Source organism: Triticum aestivum, chromosome 3B (assembly GCF_018294505.1).
Source record: "Triticum aestivum cultivar Chinese Spring chromosome 3B, IWGSC CS RefSeq v2.1, whole genome shotgun sequence".
NCBI classification, from domain to species: Eukaryota; Viridiplantae; Streptophyta; class Magnoliopsida; order Poales; family Poaceae; genus Triticum; species Triticum aestivum.
In genome coordinates, this window is record NC_057801.1 from 542,898,793 (window position 1) to 542,926,178 (window position 27,386).

At 47.9% G+C, this 27,386-nt stretch overlaps 1 protein-coding gene and 1 long non-coding RNA gene across 2 annotated transcripts; both read right to left on the bottom strand.

The window, feature by feature from the left end:
* Positions 1-1,681: 1,681 nt before the first annotated feature.
* LOC123065675 (uncharacterized) lies at positions 1,682-4,087 on the bottom strand. The gene is made up of 3 exons (XR_006431108.1): positions 2,238-4,087; positions 2,031-2,140; positions 1,682-1,942 (listed from the first exon to the last, which is right to left on the bottom strand). It is a non-coding gene; the product is annotated as an uncharacterized lncRNA (long non-coding RNA).
* A 3,446-nt stretch (positions 4,088-7,533) lies between these two features.
* LOC123070807 (auxin response factor 3) lies at positions 7,534-14,708 on the bottom strand. Its single transcript, XM_044494147.1, has 10 exons — positions 14,063-14,708; positions 13,905-13,961; positions 12,540-12,722; positions 12,345-12,429; positions 11,576-11,666; positions 11,332-11,496; positions 10,818-10,934; positions 10,670-10,745; positions 8,546-8,708; positions 7,534-8,432 (listed from the first exon to the last, which is right to left on the bottom strand). Exons 1-10 carry the CDS (start codon positions 14,288-14,290, stop codon positions 7,615-7,617), a joined length of 1,983 nt encoding a protein of 660 aa, XP_044350082.1. The 5' UTR covers positions 14,291-14,708; the 3' UTR covers positions 7,534-7,614.
* Between the last annotated feature and the right edge of the window lie 12,678 nt (positions 14,709-27,386).

Consider the following 27,386-nt stretch of genomic DNA (forward strand, 5'->3'; position numbering starts at 1 on the left):
CGAAAATTAAAGCATGCAATTTGCAAGAAAGTAAAGGCAAGGGTTTGGAGGATTCAAACGCAATTGGAGACACGAATGTTTTTGTCGTGGTTCCGATAGGTGGTGCTATCGTGCATCCACGTTGATGGAGACTTCAACCCACGAAGGGTAACGGTTGCGCGAGTCCACGGAGGGCTCCATCCACGAAGGGTCCACGAAGAAGCAACCTTGTCTATCCCACCATGGCCGTCGCCCACGAAGGACTTGCCTCACTAGCGTAGATCTTCACGAAGTAGGCGATCTCCTTGCCCTTACAAACTCCTTGGTTCAACTCCACAATGTTGTCGGAGGCTCCCAAGTGACACCTAGCCAATCTAGGAGACACCACTCTCCAAGAAGTAACAAATGGTGTGTTGATGATGAACTCCTTGCTCTTGTGCTTCAAATGATAGTCTCCCCAACACTGAACTCTCTCTCATAGGATTTGGATCTGGTGGAAAGAAGATTTGAGTGGAAAGCAACTTGGGAAAGGCTAGAGATCAAGATTCATATGGTAGGAATGGAATATCTTGGTCTCAACACATGAGTAGGTTGTTCTCTCTCAGAACTAGTAAGTTGGAAGTGTAGGTTTGTTCTGATGGCTCTCTCCACGAATGAAGAGGAGGTGGAGGGGTATATATAGCCTCCACACAAAATCTAACCGTTACACACAATTTACCAATCTCGGTGGGACCGAATCAACAAACTCGATCGGACCGGTTTAGTAAACCTAGTGACCGTTAGGATTTTCGGTGGGACCGACATGCAACTCGGTGGGACCGATATGGTTAGGGTTAGGGCATAACGTAATCTCGGTGAGACCGATTACACAAACTCGGTGAGACCGATTTTGGTAATTAGCTAACCAGAGAGTTGGTCGGGTAAACTCGGTGGGACCGATTCGCTCTTTTCGGTGAGACCGAAATGTTACGAAAGGGGAACAGAGAGTTTACATTGCAATCTCAGTGGGACCGATCACTCACTTCGGTTAGACCGAAACGTTACGAAGGGAAATAGAGAGATTACAATCCCATCTCGGTGAGACCGAGATCCCTATCGATGAGACCGATTTGCCTAGGGTTTGTGGCAGTGGCTATGACATTTGAACTCGGTGGCGCCGGATAGAAAGAATCGGTGGGACCGATTTTGACTTTAGGTTTAGGTCATATGAGGATGTGAGAAAGTAGTTGAGGGTATTTGGAGCATATCACTAAGCACATGAAGCAAGAGGCTCATTAAGCAACACCTCATCCCTCCTTGATAGTATTGGCTTTTCCTATAGACTCAATGTGATCTTGGATCACTAAAATGTAAAATGAAGAGTCTTGAGCTTTTGAGCTTGAGCCAATCCTTTGTTCTTGATATTTTGAGGGATCCACTTTCATCATCCATGCCATGCCATTCATTGAGCTTTCCTGAAATATTTGTCTTGGAATAGCATTAGCTCAATGAGCTATATGTTGTTATGAATTACCAAAACCACCTAGGGATAGTTGCACTTTCAGCAACCCAACCTGATTTGTCCAAAATGACCCTGGGTCACTAAGGAACTAACACGTGTCCAAGTAAAGCTTGACTTGGGCTACAAGTAAAGCTGACTCATCCAGCTCTGGATAAGACTTCCTCTTAGTGTCTTCGCTCGAAGACATAGGATTTGGTTGAGTATCACTTCAGTCACTCTGACTTTGTTCACTTGAACCCCACTTAACAGTACGGTGGTTCCTATTACTCAATAAGAAGAAAAGGAAACTACGAAACAACTATGTCTTCGCACTCCATAGTCTGCAAGTGAATAGCTTCACGCGTTATAATCTTTGTCGTGAATGTCTTCACGAACCACCATTGTCTTCAATGTCTTCACACATTTTTAGGGGTCATCTTGGTAGGATAAACTGAATCAATGAGGGACACTTCCTGTGCTATCCTGCAATTCTCACAAACACATTAGTCCCTCAACCACATTTGTCTTCAATACTCCAAAACCAACTAGGGGTGGCACTAGATGCACTTACACATATTGCGCCTTGAACTTCTCCTCATCTTTGATGACCTTCCAACAATGTGAGAGGCTGAAGCACTTGCCATTGTGTTGGACCTTGAATGCCTCCAAAGCTTGGAATGCCTATAAATGTATTGCATGCAAGCATATTAGCAAAATGGATATGGAAATGGACATGCAAGCATAAACGAAATGACACAAAAGAGGGCCGCTTGCATACCATGTCATGCATGCCGATGCCGCTCACGGAGCGCCTTGACGCTATCAAGAGTGGCACAAAACTTGTTGCACTCTTGCTGGATCACCCTCCGTCGCTTCGAAATGGACACCCACCCGCGAGTGCTTAGCATTTGGTACGGCGGAAACTTCTTGCGCTCATGGAACTCACGGTGGACACGAATCCAAAAGGTTGATGCCTTCTATTTGGCGTCGACCTTGGGGTCTTGCCCAATGTCTCTCCAACACTCACAAAGGAGCTTGTCCTCGGCCACCGTGTATGCCTTCGTCCGCTTGCTCTTGTGCTTTGGCTTCGACCCGGCGGCTTAGTTGGCGAGCTCGTCCTCGAACAAAGGCCCCCCTTCGATGTGGCACTCATCCTCTTCCTCTTGCCCGTAGTCCTCCGAAAACTCGTGGTCGAGTGGGAAGCCATCCAGGTCCAGGCCGACCTGATCATGCATGAAGGCCACCTGATCTTGATCAATGGTGGACGGCGTGAACGCCCCTCGGCCGTCCTGGTTTTGTGTCTCTTCGGGATTGTAGCCGGCCCCGGCGGCACCGCCAGCGGCCGCCACACCACCCTCGAAGATGATGTTTTGCATGTAGTCGTCGTCGTCGGAGGCCGGCATTCCGTCAAACAGGTTGCGTGCTCCCGGCAGCACATCGGCTGGCATGTGTCGCGCGCGTTTCCTCGCGCCTCCGGATGACAAGCCACCGGCCACCGGTGTGGCGTTGAGGTCGATGGGTATGGGCGCGGGCGTGGAAGGCGCCACCACGCTCACCTTGGGCGAGCACTCCCCGGAGAGGCGTGAGGCCTACGGGTAGACGTGGAAGCCGGATATCGGCTGCGTCGCCGACGCGCGGGGTGAGTCGGGCAGCACCATCCGACGGAACGTGGAGGAGCCGGTGCTGGCCGCAGCCACAGCGGCGTTGACAAGGCCGTGCTGACTAGGGTTTAACCCTAGCATATATAGCGCCTCCCTCGTTGCCGCCGCGACGTTGGTGACCTCCTGCTGCGCAGCGGCAGCGATGGCGCCTGCCGCGTGCCTCCTGCTCTTTCTCTTTTGCCGACTCCCTTGCCCGCTGTTCGGGCGTCAGCGTCTTCTTCGGCTTGGGCATGGCGGCGGTCTTGCGGGGAGCGCGAGGCTTGCCTTTGCCGAGGGGGCAATCGTCATTCCGGACGAGGCGGGGGAGGCGAGGCCGGCGGCGACGTCGAGGTCGTCTTCCATGGTGGGCAGCGGGAGCACGCGCGGGCTAGAGGGTTTTTGGAGGAAATGAAGGGAAATGGTGAAGGCTGCCACCAACTAGCGGGCCAGGAGGGAGAAGGCGAGCGCGCACGCGTCCGTCTCGTGTCGTCGTATCCGCACCGACGCAAATCCGGCTAAAAAATGGACCGGAAATGAGTCAGCAGGCGAACGAAAAGCGAACGCGTGTCTGTTTAGGTCGGTGCGTCGGGCTGACTTTTCTGTCCGCGCCGACCCAAACGGACGCCCGCGGACAAAATGGATCACCCCGTTGGGAGTTGCTCTCCCCGTTGGAGTTGCTCCCAATGTTAACAGAGAGCTAGGAAATTCTCATACGACAGACTTGGCAAAATTGATGGTTTGATCAATCAGACTGAGTTTTATAAAATATTCAAAATCTCTCCGTCTAACACTATTGTAAACGTTGCTGTATTGGACAAAGGCAAAAACACGAAATAGGGTCCATTAGACACATATATCATAAATTAAGTACTAGCGGTGATACAGCCATGTAACTCCGCCTATGTTGTCTCAACATAGCCGGTCCCAAGCCCGGGTAAAGGAGGAGGGTTGTGATAGGCTTGGCGAGCCAACGTAAAAACTCAGCCACTCTTATGGAGATGAAACCCAAAAGATTTTCGTTGGGGCGTAACCCTCTCAGCGACGCGCCACATCGGAACCCGGGTGTGGTGGAAAATGGGCAAGGGCCGGGCCGTCACCCCCCAAGTGGCGCGCTGTATCTTGATCCGGATACGGTGGTAAGTGAGCGAGGATCGAGTCGTCGCATCCTTAGTGGCGCGCTACATCGGCGCCCGGATGTAGTGGAAAATGAGCAAGGGTCTTCGCATTTGACTCGACGAGTGCGAAGGGTAAGGAAGCTAGTCGAGCCTAGGAGGATTCGCTTAGGTAGCTGGAACATAGGGTCTCTGACAGAGAAGCTTCGGGAGCTAGTTGATGCAGCAGTGAGGAGAGGTGTTGATATCCTTTGCGTCCAAGAAACCAAATGGAGAGGACAGAAGGCGAAGGAGGTGGAGGATACCGGCTTCAAGCTGTGGTACACGGGGACGGCTGCAAACAGAAATGGCGTAGGCATCTTGATCAACAAGAGCCTCAAGTGTGGAGTGGTAGACGTCAGGAGACGTGGGGACCGGATTATCCTGGTCAAGCTGGTAGCTGAGGACCTGGTTCTCAATGTTATCAGCGCATATGCCCCGCAAGTAGGCCACAATGAGAACACCAAGAGGGAGTTCTGGGAAGGCTTGGAAGACATGGTTAGGAGTGTACCGATTGGTGAGAAGCTCTTCATAGGAGGAGACCTCAATGGCCACGTGGGTACATCTAACACAGGTTTTGAAGGGGCGCATGGGGGCTTTGGCTATGGCATCAGGAATCAAGAAGGAGAAGATGTCTTAAGCTTTGCTCTAGCCTACAACATGATTGTAGCTAACACCCTCTTTAGAAAGAGAGAATCACATCTGGTGACTTTTAGTAGTGGCCAACACTCTAGCCAGATTGATTTCATCCTCTCAAGAAGAGAAGATAGGCATGCGTGCCTAGACTGTAAGGTGATACCTGGGGAGAGTGTTGTACCCCAGCATAAGCTGGTGGTTGCTGACTTCCGCTTTCGGATTCGTGTCCAGCGGGATAAGCGTGCCAAGGTCGCTAGAATGAAGTGGTGGAAGCTCAAGGGGGAGGTAGCTCAGGTGTTCAAGGAGAGGGTATTTAAGGAGGGCCCTTGGGAGGAAGGAGGGGATGCGGAACAATGTGTGGATGAAGATGGCGACTTGCATTCGTAAGGTGGCCTCGGAGGAGTTTGGAGTGTCCAGGGGAAGGAGAAGCGAAGATAAGGATACCTGGTGGTGGAATGATGATGTCCAGAAGGTGCTTAAAGAGAAGAAAGATTGCTTCAGACGCCTATACCTGGATAGGAGTGCAGACAACATAGAGAAGTACAAGATGGCGAAGAAGGCCGCAAAGCGAGCTGTTGGTGAAGCAAGGGGTCGGGCATATGAGGACCTCTACCAACGGTTAGGCACGAAGGAAGGTGAAAGGGACATCTATAAGATGGCTAAGATCCGGGAGAGGAAGACGAGGGATATTGGCCAAGTCAAACGCATCAAGGACGGAGCAGGCCAACTCTTGGTGAAGGACGAAGAGATTAAGCATAGATGGCGGGAGTACTTCGACAAGCTGTTCAATGGGGAGAATGAGAGTTCTATCATTGAACTGAATGACTCCTTTGATGAGACCAGCATGCGTTTTGTGCGGCGCATCCAGGAGTCTGAGGTGAAGGAGGCTTTAAAAAGGATGAAAGGAGGCAAGGCGATGGGCCCTGATTGTATCCCCATTGAGGTGTGGAAAGGTCTCGGGGACATAGCGATAGTATGGCTAACCAAGCTTTTCAACCTCATTTTTCGGGCAAACAAGATGCCAGAAGAATGGAGACGGAGTATATTAGTACCAATCTTCAAGAACAAGGGGGATGTTCAGAGTTGTACTAATTACCGTGGAATTAAGCTGATGAGCCATACAATGAAGCTATGGGAGAGAGTCATTGAGCACCGCTTAAGAAGAATGACAAGCGTGACCAAAAATCAGTTTGGTTTCATGCCTGGGAGGTCGACCATGGAAGCCATTTTCTTGGTACGACAACTTATGGAGAGATATAGGGAGCATAAGAAGGACTTGCATATGGTGTTCATTGACTTGGAGAAGGCCTATGATAAGATACCGCGGAATGTCATGTGGTGGGCCTTGGAGAAACACAAAGTCCCAGCAAAGTACATTACCCTCATCAAGGACATGTACAATAATGTTGTGACAAGTGTTCGAACAAGTGATGTCGACACCGATGACTTCCCGATTAAGATAGGACTGCATCAGGGGTCAGCTTTGAGCCCTTATCTTTTTGCATTGGTGATGGATGAGGTCACAAGGGGTATACAAGGAGATATCCCATGGTGTATGCTCTTTGCGGATGATGTGGTGCTAGTTGACGATAGTCGGACGGGGGTAAATAGGAAGTTAGAGTTATGGAGACAAACCTTGGAATCGAAAGGGTTTAGGCTTAGTAGAACTAAAACCGAGTACATGATGTGCGGTTTCAGTACTACTAGCTGTGAGGAGGAGGAGGTTAGCCTTGATGGCCAGGTGGTACCTCGGAAGGACACCTTTCGGTATTTGGGGTCAATGTTGCAGGAGGATGGGGGTATTGATGAAGATGTGAACCATCGAATCAAAGCCGGATGGATGAAGTGGCGCCAAGCTTCTGGCATTCTCTGTGACAAGAGAGTGCCACAAAAGCTAAAAGGCAAGTTCTACAGGACGGCGGTTCGACCCGCAATGTTGTATGGCGCGGAGTGTTGGCCGACTAAAAGGCGACATGTTCAACAGTTAGGTGTGGCGGAGATGCGTATGTTGAGATGGATGTGTGGCCACACGAGGAAGGATCGAGTCCGGAATGATGATATACGAGATAGAGTTGGGGTAGCACCAATTGAGGAGAAGCTTGTCCAACATCGTTTGAGATGGTTTGGGCATATTCAGCGCAGGCCTCCAGAAGCTCCAGTGCATAGCGGACGGCTAAAGCGTGCGGAGAATGTCAAGAGAGGGCGGGGTCGACCGATTTTGACATGGGAGGAGTCCGTTAAGAGAGACCTGAAGGATTGGAGTATCGACAAAGAGCTAGCTATGGATAGGGGTGCGTGGAAGCTTGCTATCCATGTGCCAGAGCCATGAGTTGGTTGCGAGATCTTATGGGTTTCACCTCTAGCCTACCCCAACTTGTTTAGGACTAAAGGCTTTGTTGTTGTTGTTGTCGGTGATACAGCCATGTCCAAGGAGATAGCAAATCAAGGTCCGATACAGATACAGAAGCGACACAGTAAAATCGTCTAAAATACATATAGGGATGGAGGATTGGATGGACTAGAACGACAACTGGTGTGCATCAGGAATACGGCTGGGACTGAACGACCGAGGGGAAATGCTGATTGTACCTGGGGCGATGCAAGGAGCGGCCGCTGCATGCTCACATGCATATTCACCGAAGGTCCCTGAATGCGCAAAGACTCATTATTAAAGTTTCTTAGAAAGAGCACTACAAAGTACTTGGATCATACTGGAACTGGAGTGGCATCATATTCCCAGGGGAGCGGCGCAGAGGGCGTGAAGAGTGCCGGGAGTGGCGCGGTTGTATCCAAACAAGTCTAGCATCCGCGGATTCTGACAGTCGACTTCATGGTTCCCTTCCTTGGCAGAGTCTTCTTCCGTTGGCAACATCTTCTCGGTCAAGGAAAACCCGAAAAGCATGCAACTGGTTCTGGCAACCTTCCTTCCATCAGATCCAAGCTTAGCAGCACCATCACCAAGCTTAGCAGCACCATCACCAGGAACCTTTCGAATTCCAAATGGGTTAAGCTGGCTGCCATTCGCAGCTTCTTCATTGCTCTTGCTTGCCAGCCAAAGCTGTGGTGGAACCGCTGCGGATGAGGGCGAAGCCGCCACTGCTCGGGGCGGAGTAGACAGGGAGAGAGGATAACCCTGAGGTGCAGATGAAAACCCTCCGTTCATGGCAGACGAGGTGCGCATGTAATTGTACATCCCGTATCCCGCTTTAGCGGAACATGTATCAGACACCATTCCTTGGTACAGAGGAACCGTCTGACAAACTTCTTGACCTTGCAAGACCTCCGGGAACCCAACGGATTCACCGAAGCCTACAGGTTGGTAGGCGAAATAGGAGCTTTGAGGTGGAAGCCTGCTTGCTGGACCACTCAGCAAGCAGCTTCGTGTATCAGTAAGGAACCCCGTACCATCAGAACGCCGGAATTCTGTGGCGCCACCTGGCTGAGGAGGACATGTAAAACGATGAGTTCCAGAACCCATCAATTCTTGACCTTGCAAGACCCTGGGGAGTTTATCAGCTCCCACGGAGTCCGGACGAACATTCCCATCTACAACATTTTATGGCCAAGTCAGTTAACATATGGTTAAGAACCGTAGAATACCAAGCATACGTGGTTACCTACAAAACGTCAGCACTGTGCCGTGGAAAGTGGGAACTTACACAGAGTTGGGACGTCCACATTGCCCTGAGGGCACAGTTTAGTTCGTTTAGAACTGGATGCTGACAGAGACTGGGCAATAGAGACCGAGCCACCAACTATCTCGATATCCCATGGCGATAGTCTATTTTGGCTATTACAGTCGGTGCCATCCTCCCATCTTACCTGAACAAGAGGGTATCATTTCAGTTCACAGATAATCAGTGAACCAGTCAGCTATAAATTAATGCTTGGTTTAAAAGATACTCCGTCCGTCCCATAATATAAGAGTGTTTCTGACAGTACACTAAAAAACGCTCTTATATTATGGGACCGAGGGAGTACAGTACAAGTCTTAATGCATCTTCAGTGATTCTACAGCTAGAGCAAATTAGGACATAACTTCCAATTATCAATTCATTTTCTAAAAAGTCATTTTCATCACCATACTATGTTTTAAAAAGCACCCCTACCAAAAGGATAAAATCTAAATAATAAAATGTGCGACTTAATCTCTACCACTTACTTAAAAAAAGAACTATTCATTTTTCCTGCGCCCGGCAAGTGCTTTGCCCCCTACCCCCTCTCTCCTATCTTTGTTTTTTTTCACCACTTTTCCTTGAAAACCGCCTTAATTGTCCCACCTTATATTGACTTACCAAATAAAATTACGTTTTCTTTGGTAAGCAATAATTGTCATTAATAAATTGATACTCCCTCCATTTTTGTATACAAGGCCACTATCAAAATTACAATTTGCAATTATACAAGGCCACTAACATCAATCGAGGTAAAATTGATGAGGTTTGCCTCGTACTAGCAACCGAGGACATTAATACCCCTTGCATGCATGTGGGTGAGAAGCTTGGTTTTCATGTACCACATTAATCAACCAACGAGGAGTGAGAGGGTTGTCTTGTTGTGCGTTGAAGAGAAAAATAAACATTAATTAACACGTCGAGCAAGGAGTAAAGACAACCTTGCAACATTGGCTTAAGTAAGCATTAATTTCTACCTTGGTACCTGTAATATAGGTTTGTGGCCTTGTATACAAAAATGGAGGGAGTATATGATAATCTAATTGATCGCGCTATTGCTCTTGGTATCAATGAAGATTCATTCCAAAATAAGGCTGATTGGATCGAGTTGAAATTCATGCGTAAAATATACGACGATACGGAGCTCGTCTCCAAAAATCACGGTATAGGGTTTTTCACATCATTGATAGATTATTATAAACAATAAGATCGGTTATTAGCTATGAAAAGCCAAGCTTAGTTAAACAATACTAGTATTAGCATGGAACTTGAGAAAGCAATGGAAAATGACCCCAAAATCAAGCCCTACTTTGGTCAAAACAATACTAATTGTCATGATTTTAGTTCAAATTTGAACTAAAACCATGACAAGAGTACCAAATAAGTGTATTTTTAGGTAGGTAAATCACGGGCAGAATCCTATACACCTAAGAGAGTCATCCCCACTAACTATTTATCTCAACATGCAAGCATGCCGCCTCATCATACAATAATGAATGGGATAATGCCCACCTCAATATGCAATCATGCATGGGCCCACCATAACATTCAACCATGCATGGGAAAAGAATTCAATTTAATTATTTTACTTACATTTAATAAATATTGTTACAACTATACATAATCAAATATAATAAGTCATATGTATTTTAAATTTTGGTTCTCATGTTATCAACCAATTCCCGCATCAACGTGCGGGGTATCCTCTAGTTTTATAAACATTTATTTACACGATCACATTAATATGGGCAGGTAATTTACGGGCTAACATACTAGAATATTGCAATTATCTAGTATCTGAAAAATTGCATTTCTGACTATGTGTAAACACTAATTTTTGGTAAGGCCGTAAGGTGGATTGGCAAGTATCTGCGCATGAATTTAAGGGTGAGTAAACCTAAATGTGAGCATGTGTCTTATAGCACGTTGTGAGCACTTTCAAGTCTTTCAAGCCTCATTAGAGCATTTTAAGTCAGATTCATGGTCAGGCAATATAAAAGGCCCAGAAAAAAAATACAATTATCTAAAATACTGCAAGGCAGGACGAAGATAATGGCGTTCTGAATTGCTAAGACCTAAATGCTTAATGCAATCGACTGAAATGCCTACCTGCAGGCTTTTCCATTTTGAACCAGTCCACCTAATGGGGTCTACTTCATTAATACCTGTAATCATTCCAGATCGCCTACAAAACAGGAACTGAAACTCAGTAGATATTGTACAAAAGTAAATTTTAGTTGAGTTGAAAAGGACAGACCTCTCATTAACATCTTCACTCCCATACTGAATCTTAAACCTCATTCCAATACAAAATGGACGATTCAGGCTCTTCAGGAACTTCCAGTACGGAACAATAAATTCGGATGCAGCAGCCCTGTAGAGAGTTTAATAAATTCAGATTCAAAGTCTGTACGTACATGTTTTATGCTTGCCCAATCTAAAAGGAATAGCTTTTCTATGGTTTCAGTGAACAGGTTTTACTGTCCTTTTGTAGTTAAATATTATAATGTATTTTCTTGATGATCAATATGACTTATATAGTGTGCTCAAACTAAAAACATACAAATACAAACAGGGTTGTATCATACTGCTATTTTTAGCGAGCACTAATAACCTCCTTGTTCACCATCATCACCACTATACTACTTAATGTATGGGAAGGCGCTGTGTTAATTAATAGCACCAATAATGTATCATCCAGAATTATATGTCCAATTTTAGGGCAACCTTATACTACTTAAGAATGAAAATTATATGCTTAATTAACAAACCTTGGATTGTAACAGATGTGAAAAACACTTCTATGTTTCAAGGAATTAGCCACAGCAGACAGTGTGTGTATCTTTGAGCTGTTGCTATTGAAAGCTTTCAGAAGGGCCTCATTTTTAAGCTGAATGGCTCTCCTTACACCAAGTCGTAGTTCACCATCATCACCACTATAAAAGGGAAAACACTTTATGAATAAGAGAAATAAGGACAGAAAGATTTAAAGTTCATCATTGTTCATTTGCTTACCGGAGAAATAAGACTGCATCCCCAGAGACAAGTTTCTTTTTATTGACAAATGAACTCCATCCAGTCGTTAAAAGATGCCTACGTGGTTGACCTGGAAGCAAAGGAGCATTTCATAACATCGCACATGTACCTTGCTAGAACAACAAGATACTGACATATTTGCTTCAAAATCAGAATGAATGATAGGACCACAGAGAGCAGTTTGACCATTATTTTGAAGAAAAAAAATGTAAGGCGCTGTCTTAATTAATAGCGCAATAAACAGAAAAAATAATGTAAGTTGCAGATGCATAATCTAACTCGTATTAGTAAATTTTGGGCAGTGTAAATAAACCTGCTTATGAAGCATAGGATGTGGTGCTGGGAAAGGTTACCAAGGGAACGTATGCCAGTTCAACAAAGGGTCAAACATAAAAAAGAGAACAATAACAATGCCCGTCTTACAAAAAGAACTACCTGTGAGCTGAAAGTGGAAATTTAGAGTTGAGGCTGCATCTTCCATATATTTAACAATGCTCCCTAAAAGAGTGCTCCAAGATTATATTAGGTGTGTGTGTTTCAAGACTAAAAAGCAGTTAGACAGAGCTTTCTTCAGTGGATTTTCTTTGCCTCCGAATAAATGATTAGATGGAAATATTATACATATTACATAATCTTCCAACTGAAACATCAAGTGTAATATTTACCAGCAACAAAAAAAATTCATACATAATGCAAAAAAGAGCATTGCATACTCCTGGCCAAGCACTACATTCAGCACTGATCTCACCTCTATAGATATGGCGGAACCTCCACTTCGCTCCATGCAAATCCTTTGCAACAAGCTCTTGGGAAGGCCTGATCTGCTGGTAGTCCTAAAAAGGAACAATATAATTAAAATGGTCAGATGCGCAATACAAACCATGAAAATAAGGAACCATTTCAAGAGCTAAATGGCCCAAATAAAATTTCCAAACTCAATCACCAGTGGGGGGAAACAGTCCTCGGCAGCACGGCGGGGAACAGAGAATCCCCCGTGTGTGCTTGTGTCAGAGGCTGTTAGTGTCTTGCAGAACATGTGCAGCATCCGGGACTTCCTTTCTCCATCGCCATCTTCCATGTCATCTTCCCCTTCAAACCGACCACCTCCCATGTTCTTCTCAAAGATCTGAACCAATAGAGAGTGTGCGGTTATGATGCATCCGACATGTCCATAGGAACAATCAACAGTTCAACTTCAAAAACTAAACATTGTTGGCTTTTGATCCCTAGATCAAATCACCCAGGGTCTCACACACGTAGTGCAAAGCTAGCAAGCAAGCAAGGTAGCAGCTTAATCGATTGTAGCTAGCTAGCTCGTACTTGCCGACGACTTGTACTACACAGGATCGATTCGATCTTTGGCAGGACGTAGCGACTTCTTCGACGGAACGAACACAAACGAATCGATGGATAGCCAAAGGCTCGTATCGAGCCTTACTTTTCTCTATTGCTTTGAACTGTTTCGTTGTGTTTACATCGTAGGGTTACATGGGTATATAAAGGAGCTAAACAGCCCGATAGCTAACCAAGTCGGATCCTACTTGGAACGAGTACTACTCGGAAGTGTGTCCGTGTTTAACTCTAATAAACATTCCATTTCTCTCCTTTCTAATAGAAGAGAAATCCAGAAGTTTGTCATTTCGCATTGGTGACTTAAGTTGATAGATTATAGTACTGGCATTCCTAATTAGCTTTTTTTTACAGCAAGTATTCCTAGACTCCTAGTTAGCTTAATAGGCCTAGGCATGCTAAATCAAGACACATTGCACGACGAAAGGTCTTCCGTGGATTCAGATGCATGCAGTAAATTAAGTACTCCGTAGATAAATGATGTACTCCCTCCGTTTCTTTTTAGTTCGCATATAAGAATTGGTCAAAGTCAAACTTTGTAAAGTTTGACTAGCTTTGTAGGAAAAGATATCAACATTCACGATATGAAATTAACATTATTAGATGAATGATGAAATTAATTTTCATGACATATAACTTTAGTATTGTAGATGATGATGTTTTTTTCTATAATGTTAGTCAAACTTTGTAAAGTTTGACTTTGACAAAATCTTATATGCAGACTAAAAAGAAAACGGAGGGAGTACTAAGGAATTGCTAAAAATGCCTAGTTTATTTACACATGTAACAAAATGTAGGCATTATTAATTACACTGCATCATTGCAGCATGCGGAAACCTGAACACCAACCGAAGCAGCCACACATTTCACCTCACGCCCCCAAAATCCCATGGAAAAATCATGGGGGAACACACATGAATCCAGCAAAGTGACTGGATGGAGCAGCATCTATTCTTACCTCGCCCTCCGCCACCATAGCCAGCCGCGCGTAGACCTCGTCGGTCGCCGGATCCGCCTGCGGCACAGACACACACGCGACCCGGTCAGCACCACAGCCAGGAAGAGGCCAAAAACGAGCAATGACACGAGCAGCACGGCGTGCTCCGGAAGACTCACGCATAGCTCGACGTCCACCACGCGGCACGCCACATGCGGCGGCAGGGCCACCGGCACGTCCCCCCCGCCGCCGGCCGCGGCGAGGTGCGCCTGCGGCAGGTAGACGACGGCGCTGCCCCGGCGCGGCAGCGCCACGACCGGCCCCGCGCAGGCGTGCCACAGGTCCCGGCACACCGACACCGCCGCCGCCTTGCCAGGCTCGTCCGCCGCGTTGAGATCGATGCCCATGGCGCCCGCCCACAGCCCAGCCGTCCCGTCCGGAAAAGGGGGGGCGCGGTTAAAAGTAGGCGGGCGAGGAATCAACCGCGGCCGCGGGGAGGATGTGGGAGCAGCAGGATGTGGAGCAGAGGGAGGGCCCCATTAATGCCCCCGAGGGCGTCGCTCTGCAGCCATCTCCTTGTTCTAGCCCCCCGTCCCCATGCCGCCCTGCCCCGCTTGCCCCCCTCGATCTCCTCCTCCCCTCCCTCGGCTGCCGCGCGCGGAAGCAAGGTCGCTGTTGCTGTTCCTGCTGCCGCTGCCGCGTCGCTGTGGGCTGTGGCTGAGCCTGCTGGGACTGGGACACGAGTCGCCCACGATTTTATGACGCGGGCGTGAGGCGTGAGGCGTGGGCGTGCCTGGGGACGGATTGGGCGGGGCTTTTCCGTCGTCCTTGGCCGTTCTCTCAAGACTTTAGTGGCACGGTGCGGTGCTCTGCTCCGCTGCCGCTGCCCGCCCGCTCAGTGGCTACTGCTCGCGGCCGCAGCAGCTGCCGCTTTAGGAACCACTGTTCCCCCACCAGGAGGCCACCGCCAGGCCGCCAGCGCCTCGGGTAGGGAGCGTACAGTGCCCTGCCACCGTACCCCGTCAGCCGTCACCAACGGTAGCCTCCTTTCCTTACCCTGTCTGTCGTCACGCCACGCCTTTTTTTCCAACGGTGCTAAACGAAAACGGCCGTTCAACCTTCGTTCTGAACAAATTGAGACGCCCGCCTTGTGTGCCCGAACTTATCTGTGCCCGTTTGTTTGATTGTGGATGGACACATGTGGCTACTTGCTTACGTGCGTGCGTGCATGTGGTGATGCTGATGGCGTAGGAGGACGGCTGGCCGTAGGTGATGAAATGAAAGCGTGCGTTTATGGCCCTGGGTCCTCTCCTCTACTAGGACAGGTGGTTCGGTTCCTACCTATCCATGCATACATCTCGGCGCTGTCGTGTCGCGGCACGTATCAATGCGTGCGTCCGTCGTCGATCCGCTTCAATGCTAAGCATGCAGTCGACCGATCTGACTGAGTGGCTGACTGACTCTGCTCTGCTGCAATCAATGGCCGATAAGCACGCAGTGATTGCCCGCCCGCCCCCGGGCTCACGGCCACGGCCACAGTCACAGTCGCAGGCCTGCCCGTTTCATCTCCTCCCGGCGGAAGACAGGGAGCTGTAAACGACTGGAAACCGGTCCGTCCAGCTCCGGCCAGCGTCGCAGCGCGCCAGGGCGTGGTGCGGTCAAACTGGAACAGGCCGTGCCGTGGCCATTTCCCTGCTGCGCCAGCTGCTTGCTATTTATAATCGTGTGCCCATGCTAGTCCAGTCCAGTCCAGTCCGTGATCAGGCACGGCAGGCTAGCTCATCAAACCTTTTCCTTCGATTTGATCCAAACGGACGCACAGTTTGTTTGCTTTTTGTTCATTTGGACTGGCTGCCCGTCATCATCCGTCTGTATCGGACAAGTGCACCCAACCGGCGGACCCAATTTTCGTTCGCGCAGAAAACAATTTAAATTTAAAGAAGACCCGCTTTCAGAGATCATGCCAGCGGCCATGACATCGCCCAGAGTTCATACCGGCGGCCATGCAGGCAGCCGACATACATGCAAGCCTAAAAAAAACACAACACAGTTCATGCTGACGTGCTTGCCACCGGCCGACACACATGTCAACACACAAAAAATGGCGGGAGTTCAACCACGCCATCTCAACCATGGTCATACCGACACGCTTGTCGGCATACAAAAAGATGGCGCTCTCCACGATAGATCAATAATCTAGTTTGAGCATATCGGCCTGCATCTTCTCGAACCAAGGCCTCTTCCTCGGGAATATCGTGCTCAAGTCCACCTTCATGATCTCCACCCCTTCAATATGGAAGAGAGCGCCACTTCTTTTGCTTTGGTCGCCTCGATCGAGCATCTTCGCTAGCCTCTTCACCTCCATCTCGAGCTTCTTCGCTTGCATCTTCGCCTCCATCTCGAGCTTCTTGCTTTATATCTCCATGCAGGTCTTCATTTGCTCTTCTTTGTCTTGCCGACGCTTCTCCTCCCTTGGATCCTTTTGGGTCATCATGCCTTGCAAAGTTGCTTGCAACACAATCGACGCTGCATCACGCTTGTCCTCTTCCTTGGAGTTGGTCTTTTCCTGCGGTGGCGGCCTCTCTCCCTCACCATGCTCCTCGACAGCTTCCAGGCCTCCATTCTTTCGGAGGGCCGCATATTGCTCCTTGAATTTCTCGTCGCCCTTTATGACCATCCAACAATGGGTGAGGGTGAACGACTTGTTTCCATGTTGGGCCTTGAATGCTTTCAAAGCTTGGAATGCCTACAAATAAAGACAAGAATGCATATTCATATGGGCAATGGTGAGGCAAGCATGAAACAACAAAAACGAAGATGGAGGAATGTATACCATGTCTTTGATGCCGATGCCACTCACGGGACGGTCTTCGATGCTCTCAAGGGTGGCAATAAACTTATTGCACTCTTATTGTATGACCCTTCGATGCTTTGAGAGGGACACCCACCCACGCTTGCTCTCCATCTTGTACGGCGCGAACTTCTTGCGCTCATGAAATTGGCGATGAACTCTTAGCCAAAAGGTTGATGCCTTTTGCTCGGCGTCGATCTTGGGGTCTTGTCCAATGTCCCTCCAACATTCACAAAGGAGTTTGTCCTCATCCTTTGTGTATGCCTTCGTCTGAATGCTTTGGCGCTTCTTATTTGCATTGGCCTGGGTGGCGAGCTCGTCGGCAAAAAACGGAGACCCCCCCCCCCTCGATGTCCACTTCATCTTCTTCCACTACAAAATTTGGTCTATTTAGTGACAAAAACCCTGGTGAGAAAACAGAAAGCCTCGCGTAAAATCATTTTCTGTGACATTCCACCGTCACGAGGTGTTTTCCTCCCGGAGGAGGGCCCTAGCCAACTTTCACAACATTCCAGACTGATTTTTGGCGACGTATTGGGCCGTCACTATGCATGTCCATTTTATGGGACGAGTCTCAGTGTCACAGTTAATGTTGGTGGGTAATTCTTTGTAAATGTAAACAGAAAAATAATGAGTAATTTTTTTCCAGCTAACTCATCTAGCGGGATCTCTTTTCATAATAGCGGGAACTTAGAATTGGGATCGTTCAGTTCCCTCCTAACAAAGGAATTGGGATCGTCGGTTTAGGGCCCTCCATCATACCATGCCCCCAGAAGCTAGTCGAGAGGCTAGCACGACGAGGTGAACATGGCTGCGAGGGTACGGCGAGGTGAACGTGGCTGTGAGGGTACGACAAGGTGAACGTGGTTGCGAGGGTACGGCGAGGCCACGTGCCACAGTTGAAGGGTGAAGTCACGCGCGACAGCTGCATCGTCAAACAAGGGTGATTTTAGGTGAGATCTGTTTACTGAAAAACATCATAGCAAATATCAGGTGCGTTCTATTTACTTTTCATGTTGTACATGCAATGGATCGTGGTTGGATTACTCATGGAGCGGTCCTCACGCCACCATACATGGCTAGCGTGAATCAGTTTATGGAATTCACGCCTGGTCACAACAACGGGGCCGAAGATATGTTGTGCCCATGCAGAAATTGTCGTAGTGAGATCCGTGAACTATTGGTGTTGTCAGATGTCATGTAAATATCACTCATATGCTCAGGTCCTATAGGATGTGGATCTATCATGGGGAATCAGGATACATCGGTGCATGCAATTGTACTGCCAATGATGATGGTTATGAATCAGACGACTCTGGTGATTTTGAGTTGTACCAATAGTCTGTGTTTGATATGGTGGGAGTGCCATTGGAGCCGTTGGATATCCTCTCTGTATGTGTCATTGTGGATGTGCTTATTGTGTCGTGGGGCGTGAGAGATTAAGGTAAATGGCCATGGAAATAAATGGGGGTCGGGCGGCCTAGATTCTCGGCACGTCCGCATGTAGTTTTTGTAGTGGGTAACTGCATCGTCGCGCCGCGCCCGGCGCAAGCATGCATAATGGCAGCACAAACGTACTTGATCGTGCGCCGGCCCCAAACGTTGGCAGCCCAGGCGGAGGGACATAGGCAGAGCGGCGCAAGGATGCGAGAGCAGAGCGCGTGCGGTGAGATGCGAGCAGAGCGCGCCGCTGCCGCCTCAACCGTGAGCAACCACACGCATAGAGCAGTTGAACATGCAGGGAATAGTCGTCTACAAGTCGGCGACAGTTACGAGCCGGTGGCATGATGTGAAACTATGTCGCGTTCCACATCACATGGTAAGCAAACAATCGTTCGCAGCACTGTGTAGAGAGCGGTCGTGTGCTAGGTAATGAAATCGCAAATGTTCTTTATTAATCGTATATGTACGCGTCACTTCCTCCTCCTCTCGCACGTCTTGTCACCCCGCTGCCATAGAAGGCTTTGAGTGCAAGCTTGAGCACCGCATATGCATTCTTTTGGCCAAACGGTGGCTTGAGCTGGCACCAATGAATCGTCGGTGAGCCCGTTCCCGCGCAACCGCGCAGGTTCCTGCGCACGGCCGCGCAAGCTTCCCGCTGGACTCGGCGAAATCACCCAAAATCCCAATGCTTACCTGCCTGCTATATAAAGCCTCACGGCCGGCGAGTCCTGCGTCGCATTATCCCCTTCCTCCGTGTAGCTTATATCGTTTGCTTCTCCCACAATCGCCAATGGCATCAGTTCATCGTTGTCGCTCAGCCACTCCGCCATCATCAGAGGACAGCTCCAGCTGGGAGGCTACGCCGCGGTGGCGGCCAGTCCCCGGTGTCGTGTACTGCTTGTGGCATCCCTGTTGGGTGTGTGCACAACACCCATCACATGCTCCGCCGCCACTACCCATCGGCAGCTGTTGCCAGCTGCCATTGCCGCCACCCCATTGTCTACCGCCATGGCCGCCACACCACCGGTGAAAGTCAGGGCCATCACCCATTCCGCCACCACGGCCCGAAGGCGTGAGGTGGCTGTCATGGCCACCACCCCACTGTCGGCCACCGTGGCCATCACCCGCTCCGCCACCACGACCCAAAGGTGGGAGGTGGTCATCATGGCCGCGAACCCACCGTCGACCGCCGGGTTCATCACCCGCTCCGCCACACCCGCCTGAAGGCGGGAGGTGGAGGTGGAGCCCCGCATGTGCGTCAACAACATTGCGCGCTACATCGAGTTCCTGCAGGAGAAGGAGGAGCGCCTGGTCGAGCATGCAAAGAGTTTTACCACCGCTGTGGCCTCAACACACGTCGTCGTAGAGGTGCGGAATGAGGAGATCTACGAGGAGTCCCACCGCTTCGAGAGGGGTCGTCTGGAGTGGCAGAGGGCGTTTGAGGCGGGCGTCGCTAAAGGTGAGCAGCGGCAGGCATCGAATTCCAGTTCTCCAGCTCGTCCGTAGGCTCCTCCTCCTCCTCTGCCTCTTACTGAGCGCACTTGGCAGAGAAGAGGCCGCTGGAAGTAGTACAAAGCCCCTCCGTAGTAGTATTATTTACGGGCTATTTTGTTCAGTTCATCTGACTATAGATATGGTTGAACTGTACTTCATATTTAAAATTAGGTCATATATATAGTTGAACTAGCTATTTCAGTACGTGGTTGGCAACAATTGGGGAAAATTTTGTTCCGTTCAGCCGTCGAGTTGAACTATTTGTTATAAAGAACGACTACTTAATCTATGAATGAAATCTATGCTTACTGAATTTCAGTTGCAAAATTAGACACTGTGATTTTTAGCTGCAAATTTTGACAAATGGCAGTGTTACAAGGTTGACAAAGGGCAATGTTACTAGATCGACAAATGCCAATGTTTGCAGTTTGACAAATGGCAATATACCCAAACCCAATATGACAGATGCAAATCTTACCATATTGTCTGTATGTGGTTGCACATGGGTCACCATAAAGAATCATTTGCGATGAAGGGATGTACAAATCCTGCGCGCCAGATTTTCTCTTGGCTTAGTGGCGAAGGAACCATAACTCTTCCTTTGCATATCATGTTCAATTTGAACTATTTGCAATGAAGAGATGCACAAATCCTGCGCGGCAAAATTTCCTTTGGCTTAGTGGGGAAGGACCATAGCTCTCGCTTTGCATATCGGTGTTCTATCTAAAAGATTTGTGATGAAGAGATGCAGAAATCCTGTGTGAAGAATTTTTCCTTAGCTTACTGGGGAAGCTCTCGGTTTGCATACGGGTGTTCTATCTAAAACGTTTGCGACGAGTGTTTTAAATTTAAAAAAACATTGATGCTTTTTAAAAAATCATTTGATAAGATTGTACATTCAGGGAGAAAAACGCAAGTTTGTTCAAACCATAGGTTTCATGCAATCACACTGTGACTTTACATTCATATGATCGAGATACAGTCTTAAACCCAAAAAACTAACTATTGCAGCGGCAAAGGCGGCGTGCTGTGCCGGTGTTGTCGTTGTCGTCCTCGTCCTCTGGAACGCCATTGTTGAAGTCTTCAAGCCAACTCAGAATTTTCTTGACTTGGAAATCAATGAACCCGTTGTCGTGCAATCGACGGGCGGGGCGCGGGAGGACGGAGACTCGCGACGCGGCGAGGTAGCAGTCGACGGTGACATCCCATGACGTTGAGGGGGCGCATGCACGACCACAGGCGCGATGGGTGCAGGCAAACACACGAGGAACGGCGCCACAGTGGGTGCAGGGGCGCGCACAGGCACACGCGGGGGCGCTGGCGCTGGCATGTACACGAGCTCGCGAGGGTCCGCGGGGACCTCGCTGACACCCGCGGCTTCCAGCGCTGCAATAGTGCTCGGTGACCAGCCCGTCAATGCTACGGGGATGGTCGCTGGCGCGGGCATGGGGATTGGAGCTTTGACGGACGTGGGGGCAGCACCTGCCGCGGCCAACTCGTTTAGGGCCATGTCCATGAGGCCCCATTCCTCCTTATTTTCTATCTCCTCCGGCTCGGAGTCGACTTCACAAAACTGGAAGGCTAGTGGCGGATGATCCTTCTGTGCCATGGCATTGGTGGAGGTCTGCGGGAGGGGAATGCGAGGCGAAGAGTAAGGCCACCCGTATTAAACAGTTGCTCAGGAGCCATTAATGGAGAGGTTGGGAGCGAGGCGGACAACCATGGAAGCCAAAGGGCTAGCTTCCCAGTGAGCCTGTGAAGCGTACAACTCGAAGCTTCCTAGCGAGCCTACGCAGCGGATGACTGCTTGCACGCCTCGCGGTCAGCCTGCGTAGTGGGTTGCGCTCGCACGCCTCCCGTCTACTCAAGCTGTTGTCCGCACGACACCTCCTAGCCATTAAAAGTGTGGCGCGTGGCATCACGTGAATGGTTAGCAGCACACCCACGATTTAAATTATACAACCGTTTGAGATGATAACGTGGCAACTATTTGTTTTCAAAATGCCTTTGTTAACTGTTAATTCGTGCACCTTCTCTCAAATTGGACATGAAAAACACCTCAACATGTTGGTGCCATTCCATGATAGCATGCCAAATTTCATGAATTTTAGACAAGTTTTGGATTTATAAGGATTTAAAAACCAAGAATCTCAATGTTTGCGGCCGAGCAACGGTGTTGAGGTGTTTGAAATTCACTATCATTTTTTGCATGAGACCTAAGCATGCACCCAAGGAAACACATTTGATTTTTAACCCATTTTTCTGCACTAGAGCATGTGCGTGTAGACTGTAGTTCAAGTTTGAATTATGCACAGAAAATGCCTAGAAAACTCAGTTAATGTATAAAAATGTCCAAATGAACCCCGAAAATTTCAAATATTAACACGACACTCCTGTTGGTCTATGTTGTCACTAGAAAAAAATTTAAAGCAAGAAGAGGCAATGAATATCGTTTCGTCCACAAAGGTCACACGTTCCCTACCGGAACCATGTGGCTTCTTGTGAGAAGTTTATACCAAAATCTGCCCCAAATGGGACAAAAAATTTACCGCAACATGTTGGTGGCATTCCATGATAGCATGCCAAGTTTCATGAATTCCAGACAAGTTTTGGATTTTCTAGAATGTCAAAACCAAGTATCTCAACATTTGCCGACGAACCACGGTGCCGAAGTGTTTGAAATTCATTCTCATTTCTTGCATGGGACCTAAGCATCCACTCAATGATGCACATTTGATTTTGCAAACCATCTGCTCTGAGCATGTGCATGTAGTTCAAATTTTAATTATGCACATTAAATGCCTAGAAAACTCAATTAATGTATAAAAATGTCCAAACAAACTCTAAAAAATTCTAAATTTTAACACAACACTCCTGTTGGTATGTTGCCACTAGAAAAAAATTGAAAGCAAGAAGCGGCAACGAATATCGTTCGTCCACAAAGGTGACACGTTCCCTATCGGAACCATGAGGCTTCTTGTGAGAAGCTCTAGTTTGTGAGAACCTTATACCAAAACCTGCCCCAAATGGGACAATTTTTCCGCAACATGTTGGTGCCATTCCATGATAACATGCATTTACTAGAATTTCAAAGCCATATATCTCAATGTTTGCGGTCGAGCGACGGTGCTAAGGTGTTTGAAATTCATTCTCATTTCTTGCATGGGACCTAAGCATGCACCCAAAGACACACATTTGATTTTTCAACCCATTTTTCTGCACTAGAGAATGTGCATGTAGTTGAAACTTGAATTATGCACATAGAATGCCTAAAAAACTCAGTTAATGTATAAAAATGTCCAAACGAACCCTAAAAAATTCCAAATTCTAACACGACACTCCTGTTGGTCTATGTTGCCACTAGAAAAAAATTGAAAGCAAGAAGAGGCAACGAATATCATTTCGTCCACAAAGGTGACGGTCCCTATCGGAACCATGAGGCTTCTTGTGAGAAGCTTATATGAGAACTTGCACCAAATGGGATTTTTTTACCACGACATGTTGGTGCCATTTCATGATAGCATGCCTAGAATTCCAAAACCAAGTATCTCAACCTTTGCCGGTGAGCCACGGTGCCGAGGTGTTTGAAATTCTTTCCCATTTCTTGCATGGGACCTAAGCATCCACCCATGGACACATATGTGATTTTACAACCCATTTTGGTGCACCGGAGCACGTGCATGTAGTTTACTTTTGAATTATGCACCTTAAATGCCTAGAAAACTCAATTAATGTATAAGATGTCCAAACGAACCCTGAATAATTCCAAATTTATTGATGAGACTCCTATAGTTGCATGTTCACTGCAGATAAAAGTTCTAGCAATTCAAACACCCTCCTTGCCCCCTGTGACCCCATTATGTATTTCAAATCAAGACGAAAAATCAAGTACATCACACATAATTTATTATCACCAACCTTGTGAGATGCAGTACAAAATATCTTGGAGCACCATCATAGCATATGGCTTTCGCGAAAAGGTTCGTTCGCTACAGTTCATAGCCGGCGCGTCAAGCACACTAGCTCGCTCCCCAAATATCATTTCAATCGTTCAATCGTCACGGGTCAAAGATGGGGATGTGGACCTGCATCGTGAGGGAAACTTCGGCAGCCAACTCTGGCGAGAGCGCGGCCGCAACTGCCATGAGCGTGCTAACAACCTGCATGAGCGCGGCCGCAACATCCCAAATGGCCGCTGTTACAGCTCAGATGGCGGTAGCAACGTCTGCGACGGGGATATCAAATGGCGAGGGCGACACAACAGCTATCCATTCCGCAGCGCCCGCCTTAGCCCTGATGGAGGCCACCCACAACCATTTCGAGGCCGCCCATGCCCAGCTTCTGACGGTCACCGCACAAATCGCACAAAGCTTCTCTGACAACGATCGGCAACCCATGGATGAAGAGTTGGCAATCACCTAGAGCGTTCGAGCAGCCATTCGCTCGTTCGCGGCATACCTTGCCGTGATGGAGCCCATCCAAGCCCAGACCGCGGCTGCCCAAGACCACCTCATGGCGGCCTTTTCCAAAGAGATGGCAGATGCAGATGGCGAAATGCTTACTGAATACGGTGCGATGAATGCCATGGAGCCCCTTCCCCAGGAGATTGTCGGGCGTGAGCTGGACATGGAGGAGGCGACGGAGATTGATGAGCGCCAGCCGGAGTGGTGCTCTTTGTTTAGAGCGTTGGTCTTTTGTTAGAGTACTGTTTAGATCAGCTAGCTATGTTTAATTGCTGAACCTGCTCGATTAAGAAGTGTGGGTGTGCTGTAGGCTCTTTTGTGTACCCAAATTATGCAATGACATGGATGACCACTGTAACCAAGGAAATTTGGACCAAAATTTGCACGCTCAAACTCATCACACATGGGGTAAGCTACATGAATCGTTTGTGATGTTCACATATCATACACAGTGCTGAATAAGGGACCGTGTCTAATGGCACTTTACGCGTCAGTTTTTCACTGCACCGAGCCAAAATGTTCGGCTTCCGCGAAAATATCTACCTCCCCCTCCTCCTGACCAAAAGCCACATTTCCCCTATTCCCGCTTTCCTTTCCAATTTCAAACCTTCACTGCTTGCTTGCAGTGCCACCTCCTCATCAGCGACGCTCCTTCCCGCTGCTCAGCCTTGTCGATCTAGGCAGGTAATCCACACCCGACCCCCATCCTCCTCCTCCTTCTAAATCCCACATGCCCAGACCGTCGACGCGACACCTTCCACCCAAATCATTGACCCATCCTCCAAATAGGCGTCACCATAAGCCATGGTGCATGCAGTATAGCCAGGAGCTCAAGGAGCATTTGGTAGCAGAGAAGCAAATCGCGGCCACACGCGCGGATGAAGTTGCGATGGCTGCCATTCATGTCGACCCCCAGATCTTTGGAGGAGCACCTCACCGTCGAGGCCACCGTCGATGCCTCGTGTGCTGACCCAACCACGCGGTTGGCTGCTTGAAACGACAGTTCGTGGCGTTTTCTCGAGGCCACCATTGGTGCCTTCGACAAAGACTACGAGCTGTTTTCTCAGCATGCCCGTGCTTACCTCAACTCGAGAGTTAGCAGGTTGGTTCTCGGAGCGCTTAGGCAACTCACCACTACGAGGAGGGCACCCACGATGTGGAGGCTTCGCCCTCTTCCAAGTCCAAGGTGCCAATCGTCATTGATATCTCTAACGATGAAGAGTAGCTTGTCTTATTAGATCACTACTAGCAAATATGCCTATGCGTTGCAATGGCAGAAAAACTACATATATAAGAGGGTCATTGGGCAACCGTCAACTCCGGCGTCTGCCTACTCCAACACCATTGTGCGGCCCATCCTATCTGACTCTAGTTAATGTTTGGCCTATTTCCTATTATTTGTGGCCAAAATAGTTCATAACAAACACCAACCACTTCAGATAATAATTGGGGTCATGGTGGTCTTTCTATTCCATCTTAGGGTATCTTTGATCCAAAATCTTTTCACTAAAGATTCAGATGGTTGAATCCATATGATTTTTTTAGGCTCTCTTATTGTATGAGTGAATTAATCCTATACGAAAAATTCTACAACTTCTTATGCACTACATTCCTTAGGAAATTTTATTCCACACTAAACTCTTGGAACGATCCTTCATTTCATTAAAATGCATTCTGACTAAAATAGCTCGCTCGCAAATTTAATCCAAAATCAAATGAGCAAGTGCCACATCTGAACCACTAAAATTCTAGTCTGTTGTTCACATACTATAAGAACATCATGTGCTGGCATTGAATGGAACTAAATTTGGTCGTGCATGCAAGGCATATGTTTGTTTGCGCATTTGGGAAAGAAATTTAGGTCATGGGGCAATGATGGTTGATGGATGCTAAGGCGAAAATAAATCAAGAGGAAGAAAAATTAATGGCAGCAAATTCTCAATAGAAAAATGTCACTAAAATAATTCAAACTTGTGTGTTGGTCTGTGTCTCTTAAATAGAATTGAACAACAACACAACTGAACTATGCATATGTTGTGTTCCCTAAGCATACAGGCAGCTGAAAATGCAATGAATATATTTGATTCACAAACGTAGGTTCATAAGAAGACAGAAGATACACATACTTTCTATATTCCAAGCAGATCCGGCATGAATTTCCTTTGGACAGTTTATCTGGTCTCACGATCGGTGCCAAGCATCATCTTGTCTCACGATTGATAAAATGCCAAGCATTCAGTGCAATCGTCTCATGCCCATGCAAACAATTGTTCGTTTGGTCTGTGCATGATGATTGTCTCATGTGAAATTACATTAAGAATGCCTAGAGACCATAAAAACTTGCGAACTATAAATAATCCATTAAAGAACATGCCTATGGTGGTAGAATTGTATGATATACATTAGACACACACATCCTTGTGCCGTTGTTTTTTGCATGCATACAAATTGTCCTTAGTGTGGCTGGTCCTGAAGAAATCTGTGCCTGAACATCCATGTATTGGTCATGAAGAAATCCCATGTAGCTGCAGAACTCAGTGGAATTTGTCTCTTTGCGTAACCTGCCTTCTTCCGCGAAAACTCTCTTGTGTGCTGGGGCGCGCCTGGTCATGGAATCACAATAGCATCTGGCCATTATACGAATTAATGCCCTCTGTATTCATCTGGGTATTGAACTAAAAACTACATATGATTTTGATGCATGCTCTGGCCGGCGGTGGTGTGAGTGTGATGCGATAGTAATTTGGGTCTGTCCGGCGTTCACAACTCCAATCACTGATACTTCCTGAAATATCAAAGGCAACTCACATTAGCATCCACGAATGCCCAAGATATACGTTTTCTAGTAGTACATCACTGCTTCAAAATTCAGAAAATCAACACACATGCATTAACATCCATATATCATCGACGTGATACACATGTACGGGCGAAATAGGATCGTCGGCACAGGTGCGATGTGGGGTCTTGTAGAGCTACTGCTGGTCGAGCTCGAGCGTCGGGCATACAAGCTTATGCATGTCGGCGTTGTACGCAAGCTGTGCATGGCTCTGCGGTCCGAGAGCTGACGAGCACCAATGACAGCGCTTAGTTTTGCCCTTGGGTTGACATGCCTGTATGGTTCATGCTTCGGTTTGACGATGCCGGCTTTATGCTCAGGCATGGAGGTAGTGGCGGCGCCATCGCCGTGCTGCTGTATGGAAGCGTCCACGACGTGCTTTGGTTGAGGGGCAACATCAAGTGCCACCATGG

Bases quoted from the DNA above. Each gene is read 5' to 3' on its own strand.
- LOC123070807 (XM_044494147.1), bottom strand. From the start codon at position 14,290: ATGGGCATCGATCTCAACGCGGCGGACGAGCCTGGCAAGGCGGCGGCG. The intron at 11,497-11,575 runs GTAAGCAAATGA...TCCCTTTTATAG, and splicing joins GATGCAGTCTTATTTCTCCG to TGGTGATGATGGTGAACTAC. The intron at 8,709-10,669 runs GTAGGCATTTCA...CCTCTTGTTCAG, and splicing joins CAAAATGGAAAAGCCTGCAG to GTAAGATGGGAGGATGGCAC.